General features: G+C 39.1%; 2 protein-coding genes across 2 annotated transcripts; one reads left to right on the plus strand and one right to left on the minus strand.

The window, feature by feature from the left end:
• Positions 1-4,202, minus strand: sypl2b (synaptophysin-like 2b). The gene is made up of 5 exons (XM_068331618.1): positions 3,903-4,202; positions 2,288-2,406; positions 1,955-2,159; positions 1,299-1,484; positions 1-1,209 (listed from the first exon to the last, which is right to left on the minus strand). The coding sequence occupies exons 1-5, from the start codon at positions 4,029-4,031 to the stop codon at positions 1,087-1,089; spliced, it is 762 nt and encodes a 253-aa protein (XP_068187719.1). The 5' UTR covers positions 4,032-4,202; the 3' UTR covers positions 1-1,086.
• Positions 4,203-9,922: 5,720 nt separating this feature from the next.
• sort1b (sortilin 1b) lies at positions 9,923-24,511 on the plus strand. Its single transcript, XM_068342884.1, has 20 exons — positions 9,923-10,538; positions 12,161-12,220; positions 12,444-12,517; positions 12,606-12,708; positions 12,832-12,993; positions 13,549-13,622; positions 15,692-15,741; positions 16,028-16,158; positions 16,348-16,492; positions 16,677-16,832; positions 17,316-17,422; positions 17,605-17,707; positions 17,823-17,994; positions 18,255-18,445; positions 18,550-18,739; positions 20,776-20,892; positions 21,650-21,758; positions 21,882-21,991; positions 22,113-22,242; positions 22,775-24,511. The coding sequence occupies exons 1-20, from the start codon at positions 10,275-10,277 to the stop codon at positions 22,787-22,789; spliced, it is 2,463 nt and encodes an 820-aa protein (XP_068198985.1). The 5' UTR covers positions 9,923-10,274; the 3' UTR covers positions 22,790-24,511.
• Positions 24,512-24,588: the final 77 nt, after the last annotated feature.

The following is a 24,588-nucleotide window of genomic DNA, read 5'->3' on the forward strand; positions in this document are numbered from 1 at the left end:
TTGAGAAAAGAGACAATTATTTTTTGTAATACTTTGACATAAAATATGTGTAAACACATGCAAACTAAGCAACAATGAGAATAACATTTTTGTCCTCATTATGAACAAATCAAATATAGTATAGTATTTAGAGATGAATATAAAATAGAGGGTATTCACGTACATTTCCCAACAGGTCACAAGCTGTGATCTATCGGGAAATCTAAAGTTAAGAGGACACTGATGATTATTCCGGTTATACAGTATGTTCATATAATTATTCTTTAATCATATCTAAGTGAAACATGGTCACATGCAACAGCCTTGATGTAGTTCTATCCTGAGTGAGGACACGCAATGACACACCATATACCTCATTTACATAAAAGCACACCATTAGGAGAACCTTTTAAGCTGAGGCTGTTGGTTTTATCTACAATGAGCTTCTTGACAAATGTGATAAGGTCTTAAAGGAGTTGCTGTTTTACAGAAACTAAACTGCAGATCCACATTTCACTGTGGATCTGCAGTGCAAGTTATTTCTGCAAATTACAATAAACCAGTTGCTCGTCTTTCCTTTGACTTTAGACAGTCCAGAAAAAAATGGGTCCAATTCTTTTCGAATCTAATTGTATAGTCGATCACACACCAGCTCATTCAAAATATATAATTTCTACAGATATATCATATTCAGATATATTACATATATATATGTTATACATATATTTGATATGTAATTTTTCAGATACATAATTTTGAATTTATTTATCTCTTTCACAGATATATAATTTTTAGACCTAGGAGCAGAAAAAGCTTCATGTCACAGAGTGGTGGGAGACATAGCGACTCGTACGCACTGTGACATAATGTGCATACCCTATACTGTGTATTTAGGGAAAATACGTAGGGAAAATTCAGGAACAGTCAGTCTTGGTAATGTATACCTTGCAGTCTCCATTGTTTTACTTTGGTACTAAATGCTCAAACTAAGACTTCACATTGACCGACTTCCCATCTGGCCTTTCAATTTCATTGTACCATCGCTGTGTATAACGACAAATAAAGCTCTTTGTCTTTGAACAATTATGATAAAAGGAGTCTGTTCAATTAAGAGGGTGATAGTCCCCCCTCCACAGGGGCAGGTTGGGTGGCTGATTTGTGGAAAGGTGTTTCCTTGTAAATGAACCAGCAGTTGCCACCCCAGAGGATAAGATTAAGAAAACCAAAAATCTGCAGAAGAATAAGACAATAATTCATAAGTCAGAAGTCCTATGAAAGTTGTAGCACATTTGGAAAAGAATAGTTTGCATTAAACTCACCACAGATGCGTTCAATCGGCCCATGTGAGGCAAAGCACCAGGGGTGCAAGTGACTTCCTTACAAACGTCAAGAAAGGTTACAATGGTTGAAGGACTGGTGGCCCATTTGACATCAGTCAAGCCTTTAGCCCAAGCAGAGGATGATGTCAACCACAAGAAGGCAAAGGATGCAGTTACCAATAGGTCCTTTGAAAAAAAGAAGGTATCAGTATACGGCCATTAAAATTACTGCAGTCTGAATTTTTCACATTGATTTTTCATGGAGCCTGGGTAATGTGTTCATTTGCTGCTTGGGAACCAAGCCCTCCACACCGTTTCATTAACACCCTTCTGTTTAAATGCACTTTGTTTGACCTTTAGCTGGACTCCAGGATGAGGAAGATGACATATTGTAGTAAATGAAGTCTGATGCAAAGATTTTACATGCTTCAAAAGTTAGAAATATTGCCAATAAATAGATGAAATTAAAGTTATCTGTTTCAATCGGTTCAATCACTACTGAATTTAAACAGCAGGTCGGTAGACGCATATAAAGCAATTCATGTTTTAATATTACAGCTCAGTTTGAAATGTATTCCTTCTTTATCCACTGCTAGGCTACTGTACAGAAAAACAAGAGGGCTACTTAAAAACAGAGAGAATTTAAAGAAACATACCACAATTGGACCTCGATTAGATTCCCTATATTTGTGCTGAAGACCCAAGTAGACCACAAGTGTGGCAGTGCAGTAGAGAAAAGCTAACACTCCAACACAGACGTAAAACTGTGCTGAAGAAGAGTGATCTCCCATTAAGTGGTACACAGTGAAAGTTGTCTGGTTGATTTTGCAGTCGGTGACATTGAAAGGATCCTGCATCAACCTGTGAAAAGAAAAAACAAAAACAGAATACAGGTATTAAGATAAAAGGTAACCCTTCAAGTCAACACACACTTTCCAGTATGCTGTTCAATGTGAGGGAATGTGAGACTGTGTTTGCACCACACACACCTGAATGGATAGCTAAAGTTTGCCTGTACATCTTGAAAGATGATCTTATCACACTGGACATTGACATTGGTGGTACCGCTGTATCCTGCTGTCGTAGCAAAGGCAAATATGGAGAACACCTGCAACCACAGACAGATGATTTCATCTCCAATGTATGGTATTTTCAGAACAAAGCACTGAACATACATACTTCCCTTTATTTTATGCAAAAAAACTGAAAGGAAATGTCTGTAATAATGCTGCTAAAAATAGTGTGCACAGTTCACAACTGGACAAACCTACAAGTCAAAAAGCATAAATAATGCAAAGCTATCTAAACAGGGCTCTAAATTGTGACCATTTTGGTCGCTTATGCGCCCAAATTCTTATCAGTGCGACTATGAAATATATTATGGAGCACCGGTGGGACTAGGGAGAAAAATCTGGAGCGCCTTTTTTCTCCCTCTTCTCTCTCGCTCTTTCTCTCTCTCCATAGAGCAGGGGTCATCAAATGGCGGATCGCGGTCCGGACCCAGACCACGTGATGGGTCTGTCTGGACCCGTGACCACACCATGGTAAATTCGCGAGAGTAGATTTTCTTGGTGCATTTTTACTTGCAGTTCGCGGCTACAGACGGCGGGCGCTGCTCCTCCAGTTAATAAGATAATAGTGGCACTCAGTTCAGCCAATCAGATCGTTTGTCTACCCTGCGCTGTCAGCGTACCAGGAAGTGAGAGAGCTCGCTACCGCTGTGAGTTTACCGCCATAGCAGAGCACCAAAGAAGGGAGACAGCATAGCTCCAAACGAAGGGAGGTCAATTTTTTAAAATTTTTATTTAACCTTTATTTAACCAGTATTAGACAAAATGATACACTAATTTCCACTTCCTTGTTACATTAATCCATCCCTCTGAAAAAGATGCATAGAATGAAGAGTACATTGCGATGCCTGGAGACATTTGCTAGAGATCACGACATTGGCAAGCTGGATCCAGTTCTGGACTCATCAATCAACCAAACCACTTATTCTGATGGTTGATTGATGGACTGTGATCCTCCACAGACTCAGAGCTGCTGCACAGGATCATCATCATCATCATCATCATCATCCGGGAGATGAGCCACTCCACCAGGAAGAAGACTACCAGTCATCAGCGCTGATGAGGAACTTATTGACTGATGATTAGAATGTAAAAATATAGGAGAAATTTAAGATAATTGCATTTCTGGTGCAATTTTTCTTCCATATTTGTTTTTTTGTAACAAGGTGCAAAACACAGGTTGTTCTTCTCCTATAATAAAAACTGTTCAATTTACAATTTTGAATGTATTGTGTTTTTAAATTCTCTGAGTGTACATAGTGATAATATTTGATTCAGGAGTGACTACACATACACTGCAGCATCCTTCCGTGTTGCATAGAAGTGTGGTTATATCCTACACTTCTGGTACATCCCATGTTTAGAGCGTTGAAACTGCTCAAAGACTGAGCTGCATAACTCCTCCAGGCGTGAAGGAGGTCACAAGACAAGGCCACAGTCACTTTGAGAGGCGCTTTTCTCCCCACGGACGTGGAGGAGACCCTTCCATGAACTGTGTGGGTTAAAAAAAAAAAAAAAAGATGAAGAAACTCACCCATTCTAGCAAGCGGATGAAAGCCAGCGGTTCTCCCAGAGGACCCAGGTCCAGACTGAAGCCCGACATCAGCACCTTCTGAGCACAAAACGCGGATGAGTGAAACGAGTCGATACGTTTTACCGACATTTTATCACTCAAATGTCGGTAAAACGCTTCCTGTCAGTGTCGTTACATGGGCGACAGACGCCATCGTTTCTCTGACTAAAGAAGAGAGTTAATTGGATAGTGGTGGTCGTTTTATCGCTCTCTTTGTTGCTCCTCCAGGGTCCTCGGGCTTGTCAAACTTTTTCCGTACTTTAGCGAGGCGTAGGAAACACGTGGTCTATGACGTCACGGCTCTGGGCGCTGCAGAGATGACGCGCTTAACTCCCTAGATTTTGCTACTTATTTAAAATAAATTGGGCTCGACACTTCCTCGAAAATCCTGTCTCAATTTGGAACTTCATTCCTCAGTACATCTTCTCTCGCTTTGGTGGTTTTAATTTTATTTTCAGTTGTAATTATAATGTAGACAAACTTCCTGTAAAATTGTCAGCTTTTCACAGGCAAGTTCTTCTATCTCGGTCTGTAATCTATAGACATAACTTCTCGCCTCACAGGTACTTAATATGGAATAAAAAGAGACATTCTTTTCAAGAATAAATCACTTTTTATGGAAAGATGGGTTCAGAACAAAATTCTTCTGGTAAGTCAGCTGTTTAATGGAGAGGGACTTTTGCTTTCTTATAGAGAATTTTTATCTAAGTATGATTTTCCTGTTACTCCCAGGGAATTTGCCATAGTGTTTGACGCTATCCCATCAGGTACTCTAATTCTTTTCAGAAATCTTCCTAATCCACCCCCCTCAATCTCCGTACCTAATCCAATTGATTCTCATATAGGGAAAATTTGTTTTTCGACCTTTTCCCCATAATAATAACAGACATATACTGTACGTGCTCTATTCCAAAAAGATGTTGTTTCTGTTTCATACGTTGTTTCATATTGGAATCGTTTTGTGAATGACATTGATTGGAACAAGGTTTGGATGATTCCACATAAATATCTCATCTCCAATAAGGTGAAGGAAGTTTCCTTCAGAATTATTCATAAATACTATCCTGCAAATCACTACATGGTTAAATTCAAAAGGGACATAAATACAGACTGTTCTTTCGGTGAGGACTAGCCAGAGACTGTGTTACATCTATTTTGGCATTGCCCTTATGCAAAAAAACTTTGGAAGGATTTCAGCAGATTCATTATAGACTGTTTCCAAAGACTTTACTCTATCTTGGGAAAATGTTGTTTTCTGTTTTTACAAGTGCTCTCAGAAAGAGCAAAAGTTTTTTCTTCTTCTTATAAATCTGTTAATAATTTTGGCTAAATTCTTTATTCATAAATGTAAATTCAGCAACAAAAAACCTAATTTTATTCATTTTCTCAAAGATGCTGAACAATATATACAGTTTATTGATAGCTCTGACAACAAAAAAGCTGTAAAGACCTTAAGCATATGTTCTGCTCTAGATGTTTTTGTGTAATGTGAGGACATGTGGTCATACCCCCTGGCAACTCTTATATGTTGTCAAGTACCTTCAGAAGATCTGATAGAAAATAAGAACCATCCCCACAGGGAACATAACTGAGACCAACAAGCTGATTCACAGTACAGCAACAGTAATCCTCGAGATGCTGGGATATGAGATCAATACAGGGCATAGCAAGCAATACCCTCCATGGAAGAGATGGTTAGAGGCCAAGATAAAGGCTACATGGAGAGAAGTCAACCAGCTAGCTGAGCTGCAAAAAGGGAACATGGTGAATAAAGGGGTACCCAGGAAATACAGCAAGCTCCCCATACCTGAAGCATTCGAAACTGCCAAACAGAGACTAACGGCTCTGGCTACCCGACTGAAGAGATACACCAAGGGGATAGAGGAGAATAAAAGACCTCCACTCAACCAGCAAAGGTGTACTCTCAGTGGCAGGGAAATAACAGCAGCCGGTCAGACCCACCAAGAACTGAGGTGAAGAAATACTGGAAGGGCATATGGGAAAGAGAAGCATCACACAACAACAATACCCAGTGACTAGTGGACCTGAGAGCTGACCACAGCAGCCTCCCAGCACAAGAGCCAGTAACTATCTCAATGGCAGACATCCAAGAAAGAGTGTCAAAGATGAAGAGTTGGTCAGCACCGGGCCCCGATATGATCCATACATACTGGATAAAGAAGTTGACAGCACTCCATGAGCATCTAGCAGCACAGATGAACCAGCTGCTAAGGGATGGGACGCACCCAGAATGGTTGACTGAAGGCAGGACAGTCCTGATCATGAAAGACCAACAGCAGGGATTCACCCCATCCAACTACCAGCCAATAAGCTCCTGTCAGGCATCATGGCGGCTAAGATGAGTAGGGTTGGAAGCTTTTCTCCTTGAGCCTCCGCGTGTTCGTTTGTTTTTGGGTAGTGAGAATGTTGGTCACGAAGAAAGACTGGAAAAAGATGAAAAATTCTTCGAAACTTTATTACAGAATATTCTGGGCACAATAGGCTTATCCAAAATGCAGTGCTAGTGTGCAATGAAATACAGAAATCACTTAGTATTTATGTTCTTCAGTAGGCGTGTCTTAATATCAGGCAATATTACACCACACTCAGTTCCCATGTGAAACTAACAGGCCTGTCTCTTCTCAGTAAAACAACCTTCAGATGACATCCTTTTTAGACACAAGTTACAATGCATATACTTTCATTTCTATATATAGTAACACCTTAATACAATTGAAAGGCACAACGTATATTGTCTTATAAGGAAGTGAAACATGCTCCACGAAGCAGAACCGGCTGATACCGGTCTCACTACACAAATGCTGAGGCCACACAGGAATACATCAGTAGGCATATGGTTCAATACATGAGCAGGGCACAGAAAGGAGTTGGTAGTAACACCAGGGGAGCCAAGCAACAGCTACTGGTGGACAGAGCAGTGGACAGAGAGTGTAAGAACAGGCAGTTCGACCTGTGCACCACCTGGATTGACTACCAGAAAGCCTATGATTCAATGCCACACATGTGGATACTGGAATGTTTGGAACTGTATAAGATCAACAGGACACTAAGAGCCTTCATCAAGAACTCACTGGGAATGTGGACGACAACCCTAGAGGCCACCTTCAAGCCAATTGCCCATGTTATCATCAAATGCAGCATATAGCGAGGGAATGCACTATCACCGCTGCTGTTCTGCATAGGCCTGAACCCCCTCAGTCAGATCATCACAAAGAGTGGCTACGGATACTGATTCTGAAGCCGCACAACAATCAGCCTCCTCCTCTACATGGATGACATCAAGCTGTAAGTCAGGAATAAGCAAGAAATCGACTTACTGATTCACACCACCAAGATCTACAGCAACAACATAGGGATGCCATTTGGATTAGACAAATGAGGCCTGATGGTATCGAGAAGAGGCAAGATGATCAGAACTGAAAGGGTTGACCTACCGGGGCAGGATAGGAGACAACCAGGACACCTACAAATACTTGGAATCCCACAGGCTAATGGCAATCGTGAGGAGGCCGCAAGGAAGTTATCCACAGCCAAATACCTCCAGAGAGTAAGGCAAGGCCTAGAGGAACACCAAAGATGAGGTTTATGGATGTAGTGAAAAAGGACATGAAAGTATTTGGTGTGAGAGAAGAGGATGCAGACGACAGGTTTAGATGAAGGCAGCTGATTCGCTGTGGCGACCCCTAAAGGGAAAAGACGAAAGGAGAAGGAGAAGAATGTTGAGATTACTAATAATGTTAACAATGTTAGTGCCCTTGGCCTTTTTTTAATTTTTATTGATATGGCAAATGTTAAAGATAGATAGATAGATAGATAGATAGATAGATAGATAGATAGATAGATAGATAGATAGATAGATAGATAGATAGATAGATAGATAGATAGATAGATAGATACTTTATTAATCCCAGAGGAAATTGCATATATCACAGCATTGACACAAAATTCTTAGCCCAATATCCAACCTACACAACAATTCATCAAAAAATATAAGGTTTTGAGATACAGCATCTTGCAGAAAAACAAATAAACATGGGTAACAATTATACAGTAACCCCTTTCAAAAGCAAAGTTCATGTCACTTATTTTCACTAGAGGTCACCATTTCCATAGATGTTACATGAGTCTTGTTAACAAACACTACAGTATTTCCATCTTGTTCACTTCAAGTAATTTGCTTCCCATGACACCCATCAGTGAATGCTGAGCTCATTCAGAGACAGACTTTGCACTTCATTGCTTTAATTTGGGTCAATCCGTAGCTTGGTAAATTTTACATAAACTCATTTGCATTCTTCTGTCCACCTTATCTCAAAACACCACACAACCAAAAAAATAAATCTGGCTTCCTGTTGAAAGACTGATTTTTCTTTCTAAGAGCGTACATCTCAAAGGAATAAGAGTGGCTTTGTATTCCATCTTCTAATAGTTGGCTGGGCCACTGTGGGGGAGGGGTGCAACACCATTGTACAGTCTCTCTGTGAAGAAATCCTGATCTACAGGTCTGGTTGCTTGCTTCATGGATGAATATAGGAAATAATGACTTTACAAATAGAATTTTATTCTAACAAATTCTATTGCTCATGCTACAAGGCAAATTTCATTCGAAAAACATCCTGAATCTGTGCTTAATTCTTTAGATGAACCACCTGCCCATGTTCAACAGGTTTTCAGTTTTACCTGAAGAAAGGCAACACCTACTTTGTTTATGCAGGCTTCAAAGTTGTTGAACAGGTTGTATCACACCTAAGGCTAAAAAAAAAATCTGGTTCCTCCCATGTTCCAGTTTCTGACTGAGCCACAATGTCCTGCTTAAATTCAGGTGTACAGACAGCATTTGGTTTATCACAAGGGAAACTCCGTAATGTTATGGCTGGATTATAATTTGTAATCTGCATTTAAAATGGCACGTACAGTAACTCTGCTGAAGTTTTTTTTTCTTTCTGCAACATGTGATGTGTTGTCATGGGTTCGTCAAGGCCCCCACTGTTCCATCACATGCACAAATATAATCAAGATCAGAATTTGAAGCGATTCAACTAAATATGAGCAATTTACTGTATAAATGTATGCAGAATACTTTGTAAACCATCAGATAACAATGTTTTGAAGTTAATATCAAACATGAGCTCTCTTCTTTTCTTCCTGGAGAGACAAGACCTTTTTTTGTGAACATGAATCAATTCCACCACTGGTGGAAAGATTTGCCCCAACATCACGACAGATCCCGATGTTTAATTCCTTACATGGCAAAATGTGACACAAATGTGAAATTCCGTTTTTTTTTTTTCTAAATGGCAAAAGTTACTACTGGATGTGACTTTTATTTCAAGGGATTAATCAAAAAGCTTGCTTTGCTTTTACACATGCAAACAAGCAAATAAGTGATAAAGTAAATACAATTGTTTACGTGAACTTTGACGTCGTTTGTTATATTTTTACCTGTTGAAGGAGGGCGTGTAGGTGGGGACAATTAAAAAAAAACAAACTTCAATGTCTTACAATCTGCGAGAAAAAAAATTAAAAACTAAATTGTATAAAAAAATACAAGGTAAAATGATATTTATGTCGCTCACATTCAGTTGATTTACCTTTCGGTAGGTAAATCAAGTTCCGTGACTGAGGTAGTGTAAAAGCAGGTGCACTATGCGCATCACCGCCTTGTCCGCCTTGAATGTTACTTATCTAAAATTATTTGGGTTTATGTATCTTCTCATTATTTTATTAAAGGTATAATTAGGTCGGCTTACATTATACTCTTTCTTTATGTATCTAGAATTCTTGGTTTTTTTTTATTTAATCATGTTGTTTCTCTTCCGCCTTTTTCAGAATCTGACCAATCAGAACAGCATGCAGTTGGACCAGGATAGACTATCAGCCAATCACAGCGGACCTTCTCTTCATACAGCATTAACGAGTCTCGGATAATTTTAGTGATCGTGACAGTGTACTGGTTTGCCTAAGGAGTTGGTGTCCGGATAGAAGGTCTGAAATAATCTGGTTTGTGTACGCAAAAAGAAAAAAAAAAAACCTTTTTTTTTTTTTTTCTTTTCTGATTTGACAATTTTACCCAAGACTGCGCGGGACCCGGTCGGACCTTTAAGGACGCTCCGTGTTTTCTGAGCCCGAAATAGTCGCTGTCAGGACTACTCCTCTGTTGATGTCATCCGCGGTGGAGCTGGTTGGCGACCTTTAATTTCCATACAAGACTGGTTTAAACAAAGACTCCAGCTCAAGTGTTTCTTTATTGTTGTTGTTTTTTTTTTCTCCTTATTCGTATTGCTTTCTTTGTCAGTGACACAAGCAACCAGAATGGGACTTTTGCTACCATGCACTGTGCTGTTATGCGTCTGCACTGTAGCAGCCGGTTTGCATTTTCAGCTGGGATCCAAACCCGTCGGGCAGTCGGTGTTTGTGAAGCAGGTAAACGCTGAAGGGAGAGCTTCCAAGAGGTCTCCACCTGCATTGCCAGCTGCCTCCGAAAAGCACAAAATAAATCGAAGAAGCGCCGAAGAGGACGAATCCTGCAAATCTCTCAAAGGATATGAAACCAAATTAGCCGTCAACACCCACCGTGTAAGTTACCACCGACCCAGATCCGGTTACTGTTCGCGTCTCTGACAATTAACATGGAATGAACCCACGGAAGATGACGCGCAGGTGCGAACCAGGTGCACCAGCAGGCCTAATAAGCTATTGAGTGTCCTCAGACACCCAGCTGGTGATGGGGTTGTTTTCCACGCGTGAAACCCAAGGTAACAGTGAGATATGGGACTAATCAGACATCAGTGTGACACCGGGAGTGGAGTTTGTTTGTTTCATTTAAGATCCGCTTTATTACAGCGTTACAACCACAGCCGCGTTTCCCCCTCATAGTGTAGGCTGCACTGGAGCGCTGCCTCCCAAATGCGCCTTTAATGGCTATGACCTACATCTGATTCGTCTTCAAGATGCGTTCATGCTGACAGTTAAGACTGTGGATGTTTACAGGGAAATTCTACAGTTCATGGCCAGTGGTGTTGTAATTATTTTAGGATCAATACTACTGCTACCACTAGTACTACAAATAATAATAATAATAATAATGCAAGCAAAAGTGTCATTTGCTTACAACGACACCACATGCAAGTGCTTCATAAAGACAATATGAAAATTATAATTAGAAATAATTATGTATTTATAATAAGAACGCATAGATAGATACAGCCAGGAATGGTAATAGGAACAGCAACAAACTGACAAAATTATGAGAATATAGTGCATATCAATCAATTCAAATTATCGGTATGTGATAAATCAGCATTGCATTACTAAAGCCGTTCCTGAATAACACATATTATAAAGATATGCTTCCATATTATGTTAATACAGTACTTGCACTCAAACCATATAGGAGAGAAGTGTTAGGGTCAGGGTCACCGAATATGTCCCTGATTTAGGTTTTTGCAGAGTATTTAACCAGCATGAGAAGAGACAAAAACTTCATCTTGCATACAGTCAAAGAATTTTCCATTTATGGTGTGTGCTACGCAAAACCGGACAGTGACCACAGTTGAGTCCTGTGCAGCTAATTTCCCTGTCCCCTCGCTGTCATGTGATTTGAATTTACATTGCATCCTTGTACATTTTGCCTAGTCACACTTCCTCATTTCACATTCCTGACTCTCTTCTTAGTCTTCTGCTGTTATGTTCACCTGGAGTAAATTTGATGTCAACATGAGTTGACATCTTAAAGAATTTGTAGTTGTTCGTATAGTTAAAAAATCTCAGGGTTTTTAAAAATAAAAGCAAAAGTAGATTTTTTTGAGCCAAGCTGATAAATTCACTAAATTATTTCCTGGATGAAAAACTGACGGTTGACTACAGTTTTAATGTTAAAGTTGAGCACTTGTATTCAGAAATGTGTGCTGAGTGCTGTTGGCCTGGAGCCCTTAGTATGTTGAAATGCTTTTTCGCTCTGATAAGTGGGCTTCCTCTTTTGTGTTTATCTTTGTGATCAGTTATACAGACGTAATGGGGAAACACAGCGCCACTGTAGGAGCAATTGACGACCATTCAGAAAGATGTTGTCAAACCACTGCTTATCAGCCAGGCTCAAATGGCTGTTCGTCTCATAATAGTAACATACATATAGAGATTCAGACATACCTCTAGTTTTAATGTGTTGCCATTTGTTTTTTTTGCTTCCTTCTTTTCAGGTTACCCTCAATGACCTGAGTGGGTCTGTGTCGCTGGCCTGGGTTGGAGATGGCACAGGGGTGAGTCATTTCCATTTGCATCTAACAAGACTGACACAGGGTTATTCCAGGGTGACATTAGAAACATAATTTTTCAACATTATTCAGTAAACAGCAAGGAAGAAACGGTGTATTCTGATTCCAAAAAAATCCTGCTGTTCCCACACATCACTTCCTAATGCTCATTAATAGAATATCTGTACAGAGTGTTCCTCAAAATGAACTTTTTTTTTTTTTTTGGTAGGTCATCCTGGCTTTGACCACTTTTAGGGTGCCCTTCTTTTTGATGAAATTTGGGCAGTCCAGACTCTATCGAAGGTAAAAGTCTTATCATCTCACCTGTTAGAAACTGACAGTTTCATGTTTGATAGGCGATCAAATTTAAATGCAACCATTTATGTACCAGTGAGGACTATGGGAAGACTTTTGAAGATGTGACCAACCTCATTAACAACACCTTCATCAGATCAGAGTTTGGCATCGCTATCGGCCCAGAGAACTCTGGGAAAGTAAGGCAACTCCTCATTACAGTATAGTGTGTTTCCACGTGCCTACTGCTACAATACTGTGGGCCTAAACTAATGTCTTATCAACTTTGATCCATCTGATTTTTTTTTTATCTTGGCCTAAAGGTGATCCTTACAGGAGATGTGTCTGGAGGTCCTGGGTCTAGGATCTTTGTCTCTCATGACTTTGGAAAGACTTTTACCCCCCTAGACTTGCCCTTTATTCCCATTTGGCAGATCACCTACAATCCTGAAGATTCGAATGTGCTGCAGGCCACCAGTAATGATGTAAGCTGTGATGTTTTGTTCGAAAAAAAAATAAAAATTTTAGATTCAAGCTTAACCTGCATGTGTAAGTGTGGAATTTTCACCGCTGTCTGTTGGTAAAAATTCCAGTTATTCAGGTCATGGTAATCCTATGAAGTGAAACAGCAGTGAAATGGTGGCCAGACTTGTTTTCTTGTTTTGTTTCAATGAGGTTCAACTTTCTTCCATGAGGTTACCTCAGTTCCACAATTTGCTTGCTATTTGTTTGCTATTTGCTTGCTATTCAACCCTTGGTGTGCTTCAGTAGTCTATCACATATTGGTAGAAGTTGTATCATAAATCAGACAAACAAGAGTTTTAACGGCCTCTTAAGGGCATCATTCACTTCCTCATGGTTAAAGGTTGTTAATCTTTTATATATATATATATATATATATATATATATATATATATATGCTCTGACATAACTATGGTGCTAATCAACAGCACTCTTTTGTGTGACTTGTGTGAAGTGTGATATCATTGTTAATGAAATACGAGTAAGTAATTTTAATAAAGCTGTTTTTTCCACTTTAGAATGAACTGTGGCTGTCTGAAGATTTTGGCAGCACCTGGAGAAAGATCTATGACAGGGTGTGCTTGGTGAAGTGGTAAGAGATTAGACCAAATTATGTTATTAGCAAAGTTTTCCTGTGCCCAGGGGAAAAAAACTGTAGTGCCATTTACTAACCACAAATATCTTTGTGGCAGAGAGACATTCTTTTCACTGACATACAGGGGAGTAAGAATAGCCAAGGTTTCTGTTAATCAGTAATGAAGTATTTTGTTTTGCTCCTCCAACAAGCTAATTATTACAAGTAATTGGAGACGATAGAGTTCTCCAGTTCTTCCTTCCACTCGATAAAGTGAGGAGTTAATTTTGTTTTATCGTCTTTAAACCTGCCCTAACCTGTTACCACTTGGCATTAAGTTTAAGATTTATGATGATAACCGACCAGAGACGGATATATTTGAAGTTTTTTTCTGGTTTTAATTGGTGCTGCACCTTTGCAAAATAGAGCGTAAAGTGTCGTGGCGGTCAGTGGTTGTAATATTAGCTCTGTTTTGGAAAAACCCTCCCACAGTGTTGTCTGTGAGGTACTTCCTGGTTGGCATTACCTAGTAACTGCTGTATCTCTTAATACATTTTTAGTTTCAATTTTTGAGGTTGGATTTCCAAGGTCTTGGAGAGAACTCTGTGTACTAAACAGTTCATGGAGCATCAGTCCTCTATTATTATTATTCTAGAGGCCAGATCTGCACCAGCTTCAGAATTATGTGTCTTTTGCAAATGGGGTGTAAATGTTTTTGAAGTCAAAACCCTGGACTACAAAGAAAGTACATATTTCAGAAGGGCATGGCTATATGTTGGTTTTATTTGATAAGACATGTCATGTGAGGCTTACTTTTACAACTGAACAAAACCTTCATGGTCATAGATTGAAAGTAAAGTGAGAACAATAAAAAGTATAAAGAATGTGCATGGAGCCCAACTTTCTCTTGAAATCAGTCGATGATGGTGCAGCGCTTCCCTCTCTGGCTTGCAATAGGAAATTTTAATAAAGATCGACATCTTAGTTCCCAGAGAGGGCCGGTGATGGTCACATGCACGCAAAAAAAAGAAGAAAAGATTTTGCTGCAAGACTAAAACAAGCATTGATCTAATAAAAAGTTGACCACCTTTTATGGTGCTAAACTATGAAAATACATGCAGACAAAAGAAAAAAAGTAAAGACTAGATGATTTGTTCCCCTTTTTTATTTTGTCTCTTTCCCTATATTAAGCGATAGACAGCGAGGAAGAAAACATACACCAAAGGGTCTCTGGTGGAATTGAACCCAAGGCCACTGCCCAACATTGACTGCAGCCTCAGTACATGAAGTGCACGCTTTTATGCACTGATGTAAATGTACCCTGATCTGTTCCTGTTGGGACTGAAAAAAGTCAAAGGGGTCCAGGTTACAGAAATGTCTCAGAGTCCAGAACATGTGATTTCGTTTTCATTTTCTCTGGTGCCTCAGCTGAACTCAATCTGTCAACCCATCGCTGTATTCCTTTGACATCGGGGCTTATTGTTTGGATGCATTGGCGACTTGCCACCCTCTAAGAACTGACAATTATAAATTTGGGTTTTTTTGGAGAATGGTAAAAAGAGACTGCATTATAGTGATCTGATTTCTACTCATCAATAAAGGAATAGCAGCAAGCCTTTATTTGTTACAGCTGTGGTTGGTAAGAATAACGACATGGGATTTACAAATAAATATATTTTACTGCATTTTGATCCCGAAATCAAGGTGATTCAATGTTTATAGGACTCTGTTCTGTGTGTTTGCACTCATAATATGTGCTGCATTTTTCTTGAGTTGTTATGTTGGAGATTTGGAGACGGATTACAACACTGCCATTGAGTGTTTGGGGGGATTTAAAGACGTGAACCTTGTATCTTTGCTAATAAACTCCGGTCTCCTACTTGCTTGTGGGAGACCATGAGATGATTCATTAGACATGTAATGGATTTTTGGCGATGAAAGAACCACAGCAATCCTCAGTTATTCAGTCATAGATGTAAGCTAACATTATCACATCATCATCAAAGTCTGCATTCTCTTTACATATCTTGGACTCTTTGTTGGGTCTGCTTTCATTAAGTTTATGGTGCTTTCTAATCTTATTCTAGGGGAAGAAAAAGCACAATCTTCTTCTCATCCACCACCAATGGATCCTGCTGTAAGTGACGCCATCTTAAAAATCATGACCTGAAAATTTGTCGTACCCAGTTTAAACACAGATCCGCTTTGATATTATCAGGTTTATGGATTTACATGTAGATCACAGCTAACATCTGCATGTTTTTTTTTTTGGCTAAAACCAAGTGAAGCAAAGTGTTCATGTCTTTTTTTATTTTATGATTTAGATTCTTATTCCTCTTGAATGCTAAACAGAACTTTTGCTTTCTCTTGTAAATTTTGTTGTATTTTATTATACTTTCATGCCTACTGTGTTTTCTTTTCAGTCGATAGAGGAATGCTGGAACTAAAGAGGACAACAAATTATGGTGAAAATTTTGACACTTTGATCGCCGATAAGGTCTACTCCTTCGGTGTGGGTGGGCGCTTCCTTTTTGCCTCTGTAATGACCGGCAAGGTTAGTGTATATACACTGTGTCCAAAGAAATAAATTCACTTTAACAAATAATTTTTGGGGCATCTAGAGCCAAAGTATTATAATATTCAGTGACAACACATTTTATATTTGAAGAACAGATTTTATTCTGAAACATTTCTTCCTCCATAATCCTTCCTTTTGTTTTCTTTTCCTTTCCCGTCCCTGCAGGGGACCATGAGGATGATCCATGTGTCAGGGGACCAGGGCGACTCGTGGAACATGGCTCAGCTGCCCCCTGTTGGTCACGAGCAGTTCTACTCAATCCTTGCAGCAAATGATGAAATGGTTTTCATGCATGTCGATGAGCTTGGAGGTCAGTCCAAATAGTAACCTCACTTGTTGATTACTGTGCAGTGATAATGGAGTGCTAATAATAATGTTGTCAACCATATAGAGTCCATAAAAATACTTTCCATTCAGGCAAATTTTATAATCAAGGCAGTCCTGTATTCGAATTTTCTATACAATGTTTGTCAATGTGTTTTTTCCCCCTCCAGATTCAGGAATTGGTACCATTTATGCATCAGATGACAGGGGCTTTGTGTACTCCAAGTCACTGGAGCGACACCTTTACACCACCACCGGTGGCGAGACCGACTTCACTAATGTCACCTCCCTGCGAGGAGTTTTCACCACCAGTGTCCTGGCAGAAGGTATCTCTGTTTATGTGTCTGTGCTTGGTGAAAGAAGTAGCAACACATGCCTGTCCTTAAATTCTTAGAAGACAACACACACATACGACTTGTCAATTCCATAATAGGTGAAGGGTGTTAGGTAAATATTTAATTTGCTTCCTAGTGTTAGTTTTGCGCTCTGTGAAGCATCTAGCTGACAAGCACCCAGAAATACTTCACCTCACCAGTCACAAGCTAAAAAGGAGCATAAATCCCATCCACATCGGCACGTGTTGAGTTTTGCTGATAGTGTGGTCATTTGTGGTCTCAGACACAAATTTTGTAGTTTCCTTTTTACACTAATGGTTTGTGGTTGCATGATTAAAATAGTTAGGGTAGACTGGGTTTAACACTCGTTTTGCTATTCCTTGAATCAAAGCGTCATGCGTATCCATTATTATAGATATAAGCCTCAGCAAAGTGGTCATTATCTCTTAAAGCTACGTCCCTGTTGTGTCGCAGATAACTCTGTGCAGTCTGTGGTGTCCTTTGATCAAGGAGGGGAGTGGATTCCCCTGAGGAAACCTGCCAACAGCAAGTGTGATGCTACAGCCAAAGACCCACATATGGTACACAGATAAAAGAAATAAGCCAAAAATGTGTGATTAAAAACTTGAGGTAATAGGAACATATTGTATTTTTCAAAGTGGCGATTAAATTGAGTGTAGTAAAAATTACTTTTGGGTCTCACTGCCAGAAGGTTCAGAGTACACCTCATGACGCCACATCCTGCTTGTCTTTACGTTTGTAGTGCAGCCTCCACATCCACGCCTCCTACAGCACAGCTGTGAACCTAAACATCCCCATGCTACCGCTCAGTGAACCAAATGCACTGGGTCTCGTCTTAGCTCATGGTTAGTATCCAAAGTTCAGACCAGTATTTATGAAGAATGGTCCATGTTTGGTTTTTAGAGAACTTATTTAAGTTGTTTAATGGTGTATACTAAACATGTTTGATTGTCCCATCAGGAAGTGTTGGTGATGCCATGTCAGTGTTGAAGCCTGATGTGTATGTGTCTGATGATGGGGGGTATACGTGGTTGAAGGCCCTTGATGGGCCCCATCACTATGCCATTCTGGATTCTGGAGGGCTGTTGGTTGCTGTGGAACACAACCCTATTGAAACTATCAACCAGATCAAGTAAGTTTGAATAGCACAGTTAAAGGATGGACCTTCATGTGGTGATGCTGTAAAATGGATGTTACTGTGTTTTATATATGTTTGGATTACATTTAGGCTGACAATATTGTATTAAAGCATTAATTCACTTGTAGTCAGCCCTGTGCCTTTTTATGCAGCAGTGTGAATACTGGATGCAACAGAATTCTGTTATGTTTACCCTTTCATTGAAGAGTTAATATTTATTGCTAATGCTTGCACATTCCTCAATGTCCTGACAGATTCTCGACTGATGAAGGACAGTGTTGGAGTGTGTACAACTTTACCGAAGAACCAATTTACTTTACTGGTTTGGCATCAGAGCCCGGAGCTCGCTCCATGAATGTTAGTATCTGGGGCTACAGAGACTCCCTCATCAGCCAGTACTGGGTCTCCATCACCATTGACTTCAGAGATCTTCTCACCAGAGACTGTGAGCCACCTGAGGATATGTTTTATATAACTAACTGATTTAATTTGTCAATATTTTTTGACTTTGCCATGAGTTCACATTAACCAAAAACTATTAATTTGTAGGTAACGTTACAGACTTTGAGCAATGGTTGGCACATTCCAATGACATCAGTGACCCCAAGGATGGGTGCATGCTGGGATACAAAGAGCGGTTCCTGCGCCTCAAGAAAGACTCTGTTTGCTGGAAAGGACGGGATTACCAGATCAACACCCAACCAACCCCATGTCCGTGCACCCTGGATGACTTCATGTGGTAAGACATTCTCTGTGTCCCAGGTCCATGCTGCACTCTGATGAAATGACTTCTGTACGAATAGCAAACAATTTTTAATTTCATATAGAGTAATCCCTCGCGTAAAAGTCTTTCAAGATGCCCGGCTTCACCTAATCACAGATTTTTAGTAGGTAGTCACATGACACCGTATGCGTATTCTATTGGCTGACAGCATTCTGAAGTGCGCTGTGTTCCGAAAATAGTCAAATAAATTGTTCGTCACAGTTTCACGGAATTTCATTATTTGCGGGTGGTCCTGGAACGCATTAACCACGATTAACAAAGGATCACTGTACACTTAACCACTTTAATATGGGACTAGAACCAAGACTAGCACATCACTAGTCATCACTAGCACATCTGATAATTGTGTTAAGCATACATTCTATCTCTGGTGCGTTTATTCAGTTTCAATAGTATGGACAGGCATAAACCTGCGTAGGACTATTGAGTAGTGTGGATTTGGGTTGCACCATTTGAATTTTATGCTCAAACCCCCCCGAAATATCCCGCTGACGTAGAATGCTATCTGAACTGTTCCATGTCTGTCTTCTCTTAATTAATGTCTACCACACACTGGTAAGGTATCTTCTTATACTTTAGTAAAGTATGTTTTTTATATTTGGAAACATAAATTAGGTCTGAGATGAGAGGAACACAAGGTGTGCCTTTTACTTTTATTTTTACTTGTTTATATTCAGATTACAGCATCATCACTCAGACTTCAGTGGTTCTTTTGATAGATTGGGACTTTAAGATTTTCAATTTTTACATAAACACAGCTATTTAGAATTTTTAATATATTGTGTTTGATTTTCATGTGTTGAGGGCAACATTTTATCATTATTGTGAAACAAATGTATTCATATATTGTTTTTTATAAGAACCAGGATAATCAGTGAAAGAACCTATTGAAAGAAAACAGTTTACTGTGGGAAGCGGCCCTCTGACTGAGATTAAAATTAATATGTTATAGTTAAGTAGATATAATGCATGTAGGTTGATCATTTAAATATGATTCACAAACACACATTAACTTCATACTAACGTAAATTTAATTAGATTAAGACAGTGGTTCTTAACCTGGGTTCGATCGAACCCTAGGGGTTCGGTGAGTCGGTCTCAGGGGTTCGGCGGAGACGGCGGCCGAACATACACGAACCACTGTGTACGTTTGACACATCGTGTCAATTCGTGATGACACGCCCCCCTTAGCCATCACTGGCTGCAGGTGATCATGTGACGCTACATCGATTAGCCTACCTGTGCTACAGGGGATTTTGCGCACTCAGTAGTCGATTTATGCCTGTCATGATGGTACGTCATCTGATTGCTTTCTTAATATTTTAACTCATAGTAACTATGTTGAGCAAAAAAAGAAAGTGGTCAGATGAATATGTGCAACGTGAATTTACATGTACTGTATAACGATACGTGATGTGAGTCAGCGTTCTGCATGATTTGCAATGTCAAGTTGAGCAACTCTGGTCTGGCACTGGCAAAGATAAAGGAACACTTCCTTAAGATGCATGGAAAACAAAAGAAACAGACTTTGCTGTGAAAATGACCTAAGAGTAGCACTTGCCAAGGTGAAGCCACGCATATCTGAACTGGTTTCTCAATAATAACAGCAGAAGCAAAGCTGATTTGCAGGTAGGTCATTTCATGTGAGTTCATGCACTGTCTTGGTTTTGTTCTTTGAAAACGGTGACATTAATGCACAATTCATTAAATACACCTTAAAACACATACTTATGTCTTATTTGAAAAGATTTTTTTTTTTTTTTTTGTAAAGAAGGGTTCGGTGAGTGAGCATATGAAAACCTGCAGGGTTCTTTACCTCCAACAAGGTTAAGAACCACTGGATTAGGAGTTGTGGTAATGTAAATGAGTTGTCGATTCAAGTTAACGATTTTCAAAAAAATACTTGGACAACAATAACTCCGATAAGAAAGACAAGAGGAACTATACACCAACTCTGTTACACTATTCCTGTGTCTTTGGTCTATTTGCAGTGACTTTGGATACTCCCGCAAGACGAACAGCTCAGAATGCGAAGAGCAGCCAAACCTGATAGGAACAGTGCTGGAGTTCTGTCTGCACGGCAGAGAGGAACAACTGCAGACTCAAGGGTAAGGCCTGGATCTGTGTGTGTCACATTGCTGGTTCATCACTGAACATTTTAAAAATAAAGATGGTGTCTTTCTGACAAGAGGGAGGAGAGTCGGGATAATGTTTGAGTCGAGTTGAACAAACTCCAGTTTGCTTAATATTTGTCTTTCATTACGGAGTTGTGTGTTTTAGACATTTTCCTTAGTAGAGACTTTTATAAATTAAAATTTCTGCTGTGATGTTAATATAAACTCTGTTGTTTTTAGTGAATTTCTTTTTCTGCAGTAGTAAAATTGGTTTCACACACGAAACTAGGTTTTAAACTGAGCTAGGTTGAGAGTTAGCATCATATTTTCAGTGATGATGAGTGACTGGTGACAAAAAATTCAAATGTTCATCATGTTTCCTCAACAGCACAAACACAGACTTAAATATAACAATGCTGAAACCCAGTGAAGTAATCATATGCAGTGGGAGGGGTAGGCTGACACAGGTGACAAGACAACATGAAATATTTTTATATTCATTGTCATGATTAAAGCTGATGACTCTTTGTGGAACATTTTGAATTTGGATGAGCCAGACATTTTATTGTTTGTTAATACTGTAGTTTGTTACGTTTGAACAAGGATTCATTTGACTATTTCTGTTATAAACCTTTTGGGCTGCAAAATATGTTATTTTACTTTTCACGCAAACCAAAATGAAAGGTAATGTATATAAGTATACAGTATAAGTCCTCTTATATAAACCTGAAATTTGGCACATTCTTAACAGCTACCGGAAAATCCCTGGAGACAAATGTGAGGGAGGAAAAATACCTGAACGTAAGGAGATTGACCTCAGCGCGAGGTGTGACAGCGACTTACTGAATCCAGGACTCAGGGTAAGTACTTCTGCACACTATGATATTTGCATTATATGCGTTCTTTATGAGATAGCCCCTAGTAGATCTGTGTTCCAGCTGGCATTGCTTTTTTATGTTTTTTGTCTGCTGCTCTTTTGACAGGTTGGTGGCAACTCCAAGACTGTATTCATAGTGATAGCAGTCATTATAGTCATTGTGCTGAGCATTGTAGGAGGACTTATGTTTATCAAGAAATATGTCTGCGGTGGCAGGTCAGTGTATATCTCCACAGAGAGGGAAAAATGTAGGCCACAGTTACTGTGTTTCATGTGATAAATGTGTTTTCCTGCATCATTTTATGGGGCCTGACATTTCGGTGATTGCGCTCTACAGGTTCCTGGTCCATAGGTACTCTGTACTGCAACAGAATATTGAAGACAATGCCGCTGATGGGATGGATGAACAGCTGGAGACCAACCACACCCAAAATGGCAAAATTGTGTTTCACGATGACTCAGATGAGGTATAGTGATTATTTTTTTACTCCTTCACATGTGATAATACACAAGCATGGGTACCAGACTGGGTAGTTTGAAAGCAAACTAACAGCATGTTTTTATGTCATTAAGCTTTGGGAACAAATAATTTCAAGTTAAAATTCAGAGAATAAAAAACAGACAGAAAACAAAAATAAGGAACATTATTTTTCAGTTGCATTTATTTGATTTTGGACTGGTCACATCATAGTCAAACATGTTTAGAGTGATATTTCCATTATGACAAAAGATAATCCAGAAATAATCTGCGAAACCGCTCAGTGGCATCATTATTGAGTTTTGTTAAACCACGCCTACAAATAAATACCACATTGTGGCTTTGTCAGAGTTGTAATGAAATTTGACGTTGTGACTGAGGGAGAAGTGTGGTTTTGCTGTTTGTCAATGTCACAGTCCTCATTTAGCAACTTCATAAACTTAATAACTATGCTGTGTTAGGCATAGCTATTTCTTTGTTTGCTCACCTATATTGACATGTATTTTTATCTTTGCAAACAGGACATGCTTGAGTAGCAGGAACAACTTGTCATTCATCTGAGCAACAGGTTTCCAGTCCACCTGGTGGCCAAACACTCCCTGTTACTCTTTTGTCTCCAGCTCTCTCTTCCTCTCATCTTCTAGCACAGACTTTGACTTCAGCTAACAGACAAAGATGTTGTGGCTATCTGCTGTCATCTGTAAAGTTTAACGAATGTAAGGAGCCTTCCTGGGACTAATGTCACAGTCGAGGACAACTATGAAGGAGGTCTTGTAGTGTCGGGCTTCAGTTACAGCTTCACTTGAATGAGTTCTCTTGTTATTTATTTTGAGGGATTTTGAGAACTGATGTATTCATTTTAATGGCTGACAGGGCCAGACGCCTGGATTGTGAAGGAAAGATTTTTATTTTAAATTAACCACCCCTTCATATTACGGGTTCTGCACCTTCCAATACCTGGAAATAGCGTTTTTCTGATTTACTTGTGCATAGTTATGATTTGTATTTGACACTTTGTGATGTCTTATCGGTTTAGATGGAACTTTAAAGGTTGCTGGTGGTCGCTGGGTGTGAATTATTTCCCACTTTTAAGAAAGTATTTGCCCGTGAAAATGTTTGCAGACGGAAGAGTGTAAATTTGAGCTTTTTTACTTGTGAAATCTCTTGTTCTGGTCTTACTGTGTTTGGAAAACTGCCTGCACAATTTTGGTAACCCATGGCACTGTGACCAATGGTTAAAGGAATAGGACACATCTGATAGATTGACAGCAATAACTTTCTAAAATTCACTGTTTTGTCCATGCATGTTCATAAATGCTGTTGGCATGATTGCTCTCATGTATCCAGCTGCTCCATTTGATGGAGATATAACTTATGCATACAGTGAAGTACCTTTTTCTAGACAGACTTGTTGCGATATTCAAGTCTTCAGTTGTAACTGCATAAAGCACGTATGCTTGGAGTTTGTAGTTGAGCATTTTTCCCAGCTGTGTCCTAAGGAATAATGTGATAAGGCTGTAATCATTGTTTATATTCACACCTGTCATCCTTGAAGCAGTTTTGTATTAACCAACTTCTAAATTTGTGAAGAAAAAAATGTTTTGATGTTCAGGAATTAAAGAAAATTATAGTTTAGTAGTAAATACGAATATTTTAATAACTCATATGATCTTGTCTGTTTAAACATTTGTTGCACAATTACCTGCTTATTTATATTGCTTTCATGTAAGTTAATTTATCTGTGACCAACAGTTCGAGTTGCAGTAAACTGGATGCGGTTATACAAGTGCCTGCTTCCTGATGATTGATATCAACTAAAGTGCAACCAATTTCATAAAGAGTAGGATCTTTGACACTAAAACTCAGTCTTAGATAAATTGTGTAGCAAAGGAATAATTTGTTCCATCATTTTCCACTGAATTGCATGTCGTTTTCCATATTTTTTAATCAATTATTTGTGAAGAGGATTGTAAAACACTTGTTTTTCATGTTGTCATGAGAGTAATTTGAAATAATTGCCCAAATAATTAATGCTGATTGAATACTGTTATCATAGCTGATTTACATGGACAGCTGACGAGTTCTTATTTAATCATGATTTACTTTTAGGCAACACACTTTTCTTAGTTATAAACTTCTTTACAAATGAGTCATTGTGAAGGTTCTGTAAATATACAAGGTTACATCTTTGTATCTGCTGTTTCCCTCCTGTATACTTGAGGCAATTTTCTTTGGGCTTTCCAATAAAATCGTATGTTTCTGTTTATATCACATGGTCCTTATTTCTGTCAGCAATGTGAAAAAAGAAAAGAAAAAAGAAAAAAAGCAGAGGATG

This window comes from Antennarius striatus, chromosome 2, assembly GCF_040054535.1.
Source record: "Antennarius striatus isolate MH-2024 chromosome 2, ASM4005453v1, whole genome shotgun sequence".
NCBI classification, from domain to species: Eukaryota; Metazoa; Chordata; class Actinopteri; order Lophiiformes; family Antennariidae; genus Antennarius; species Antennarius striatus.

Excerpts from the sequence above, each read along its gene's own strand:
- sypl2b (XM_068331618.1), bottom strand. The coding sequence starts at position 4,031 with ATGTCGGTAAAACGTATCGACTCGTTTCACTCATCCGCGTTTTGTGCT. Across the intron at positions 2,160-2,287 it reads AACTTTAGCTATCCATTCAG|GTTGATGCAGGATCCTTTCA; the intron begins GTGTGTGTGGTG and ends TTCTTTTCACAG. Across the intron at positions 1,210-1,298 it reads GCCGATTGAACGCATCTGTG|ATTTTTGGTTTTCTTAATCT; the intron begins GTGAGTTTAATG and ends ATTCTTCTGCAG.
- sort1b (XM_068342884.1), top strand. The coding sequence starts at position 10,275 with ATGGGACTTTTGCTACCATGCACTGTGCTGTTATGCGTCTGCACTGTA. Across the intron at positions 20,893-21,649 it reads GAACAACTGCAGACTCAAGG|CTACCGGAAAATCCCTGGAG; the intron begins GTAAGGCCTGGA and ends CATTCTTAACAG. Across the intron at positions 21,759-21,881 it reads TACTGAATCCAGGACTCAGG|GTTGGTGGCAACTCCAAGAC; the intron begins GTAAGTACTTCT and ends CTCTTTTGACAG.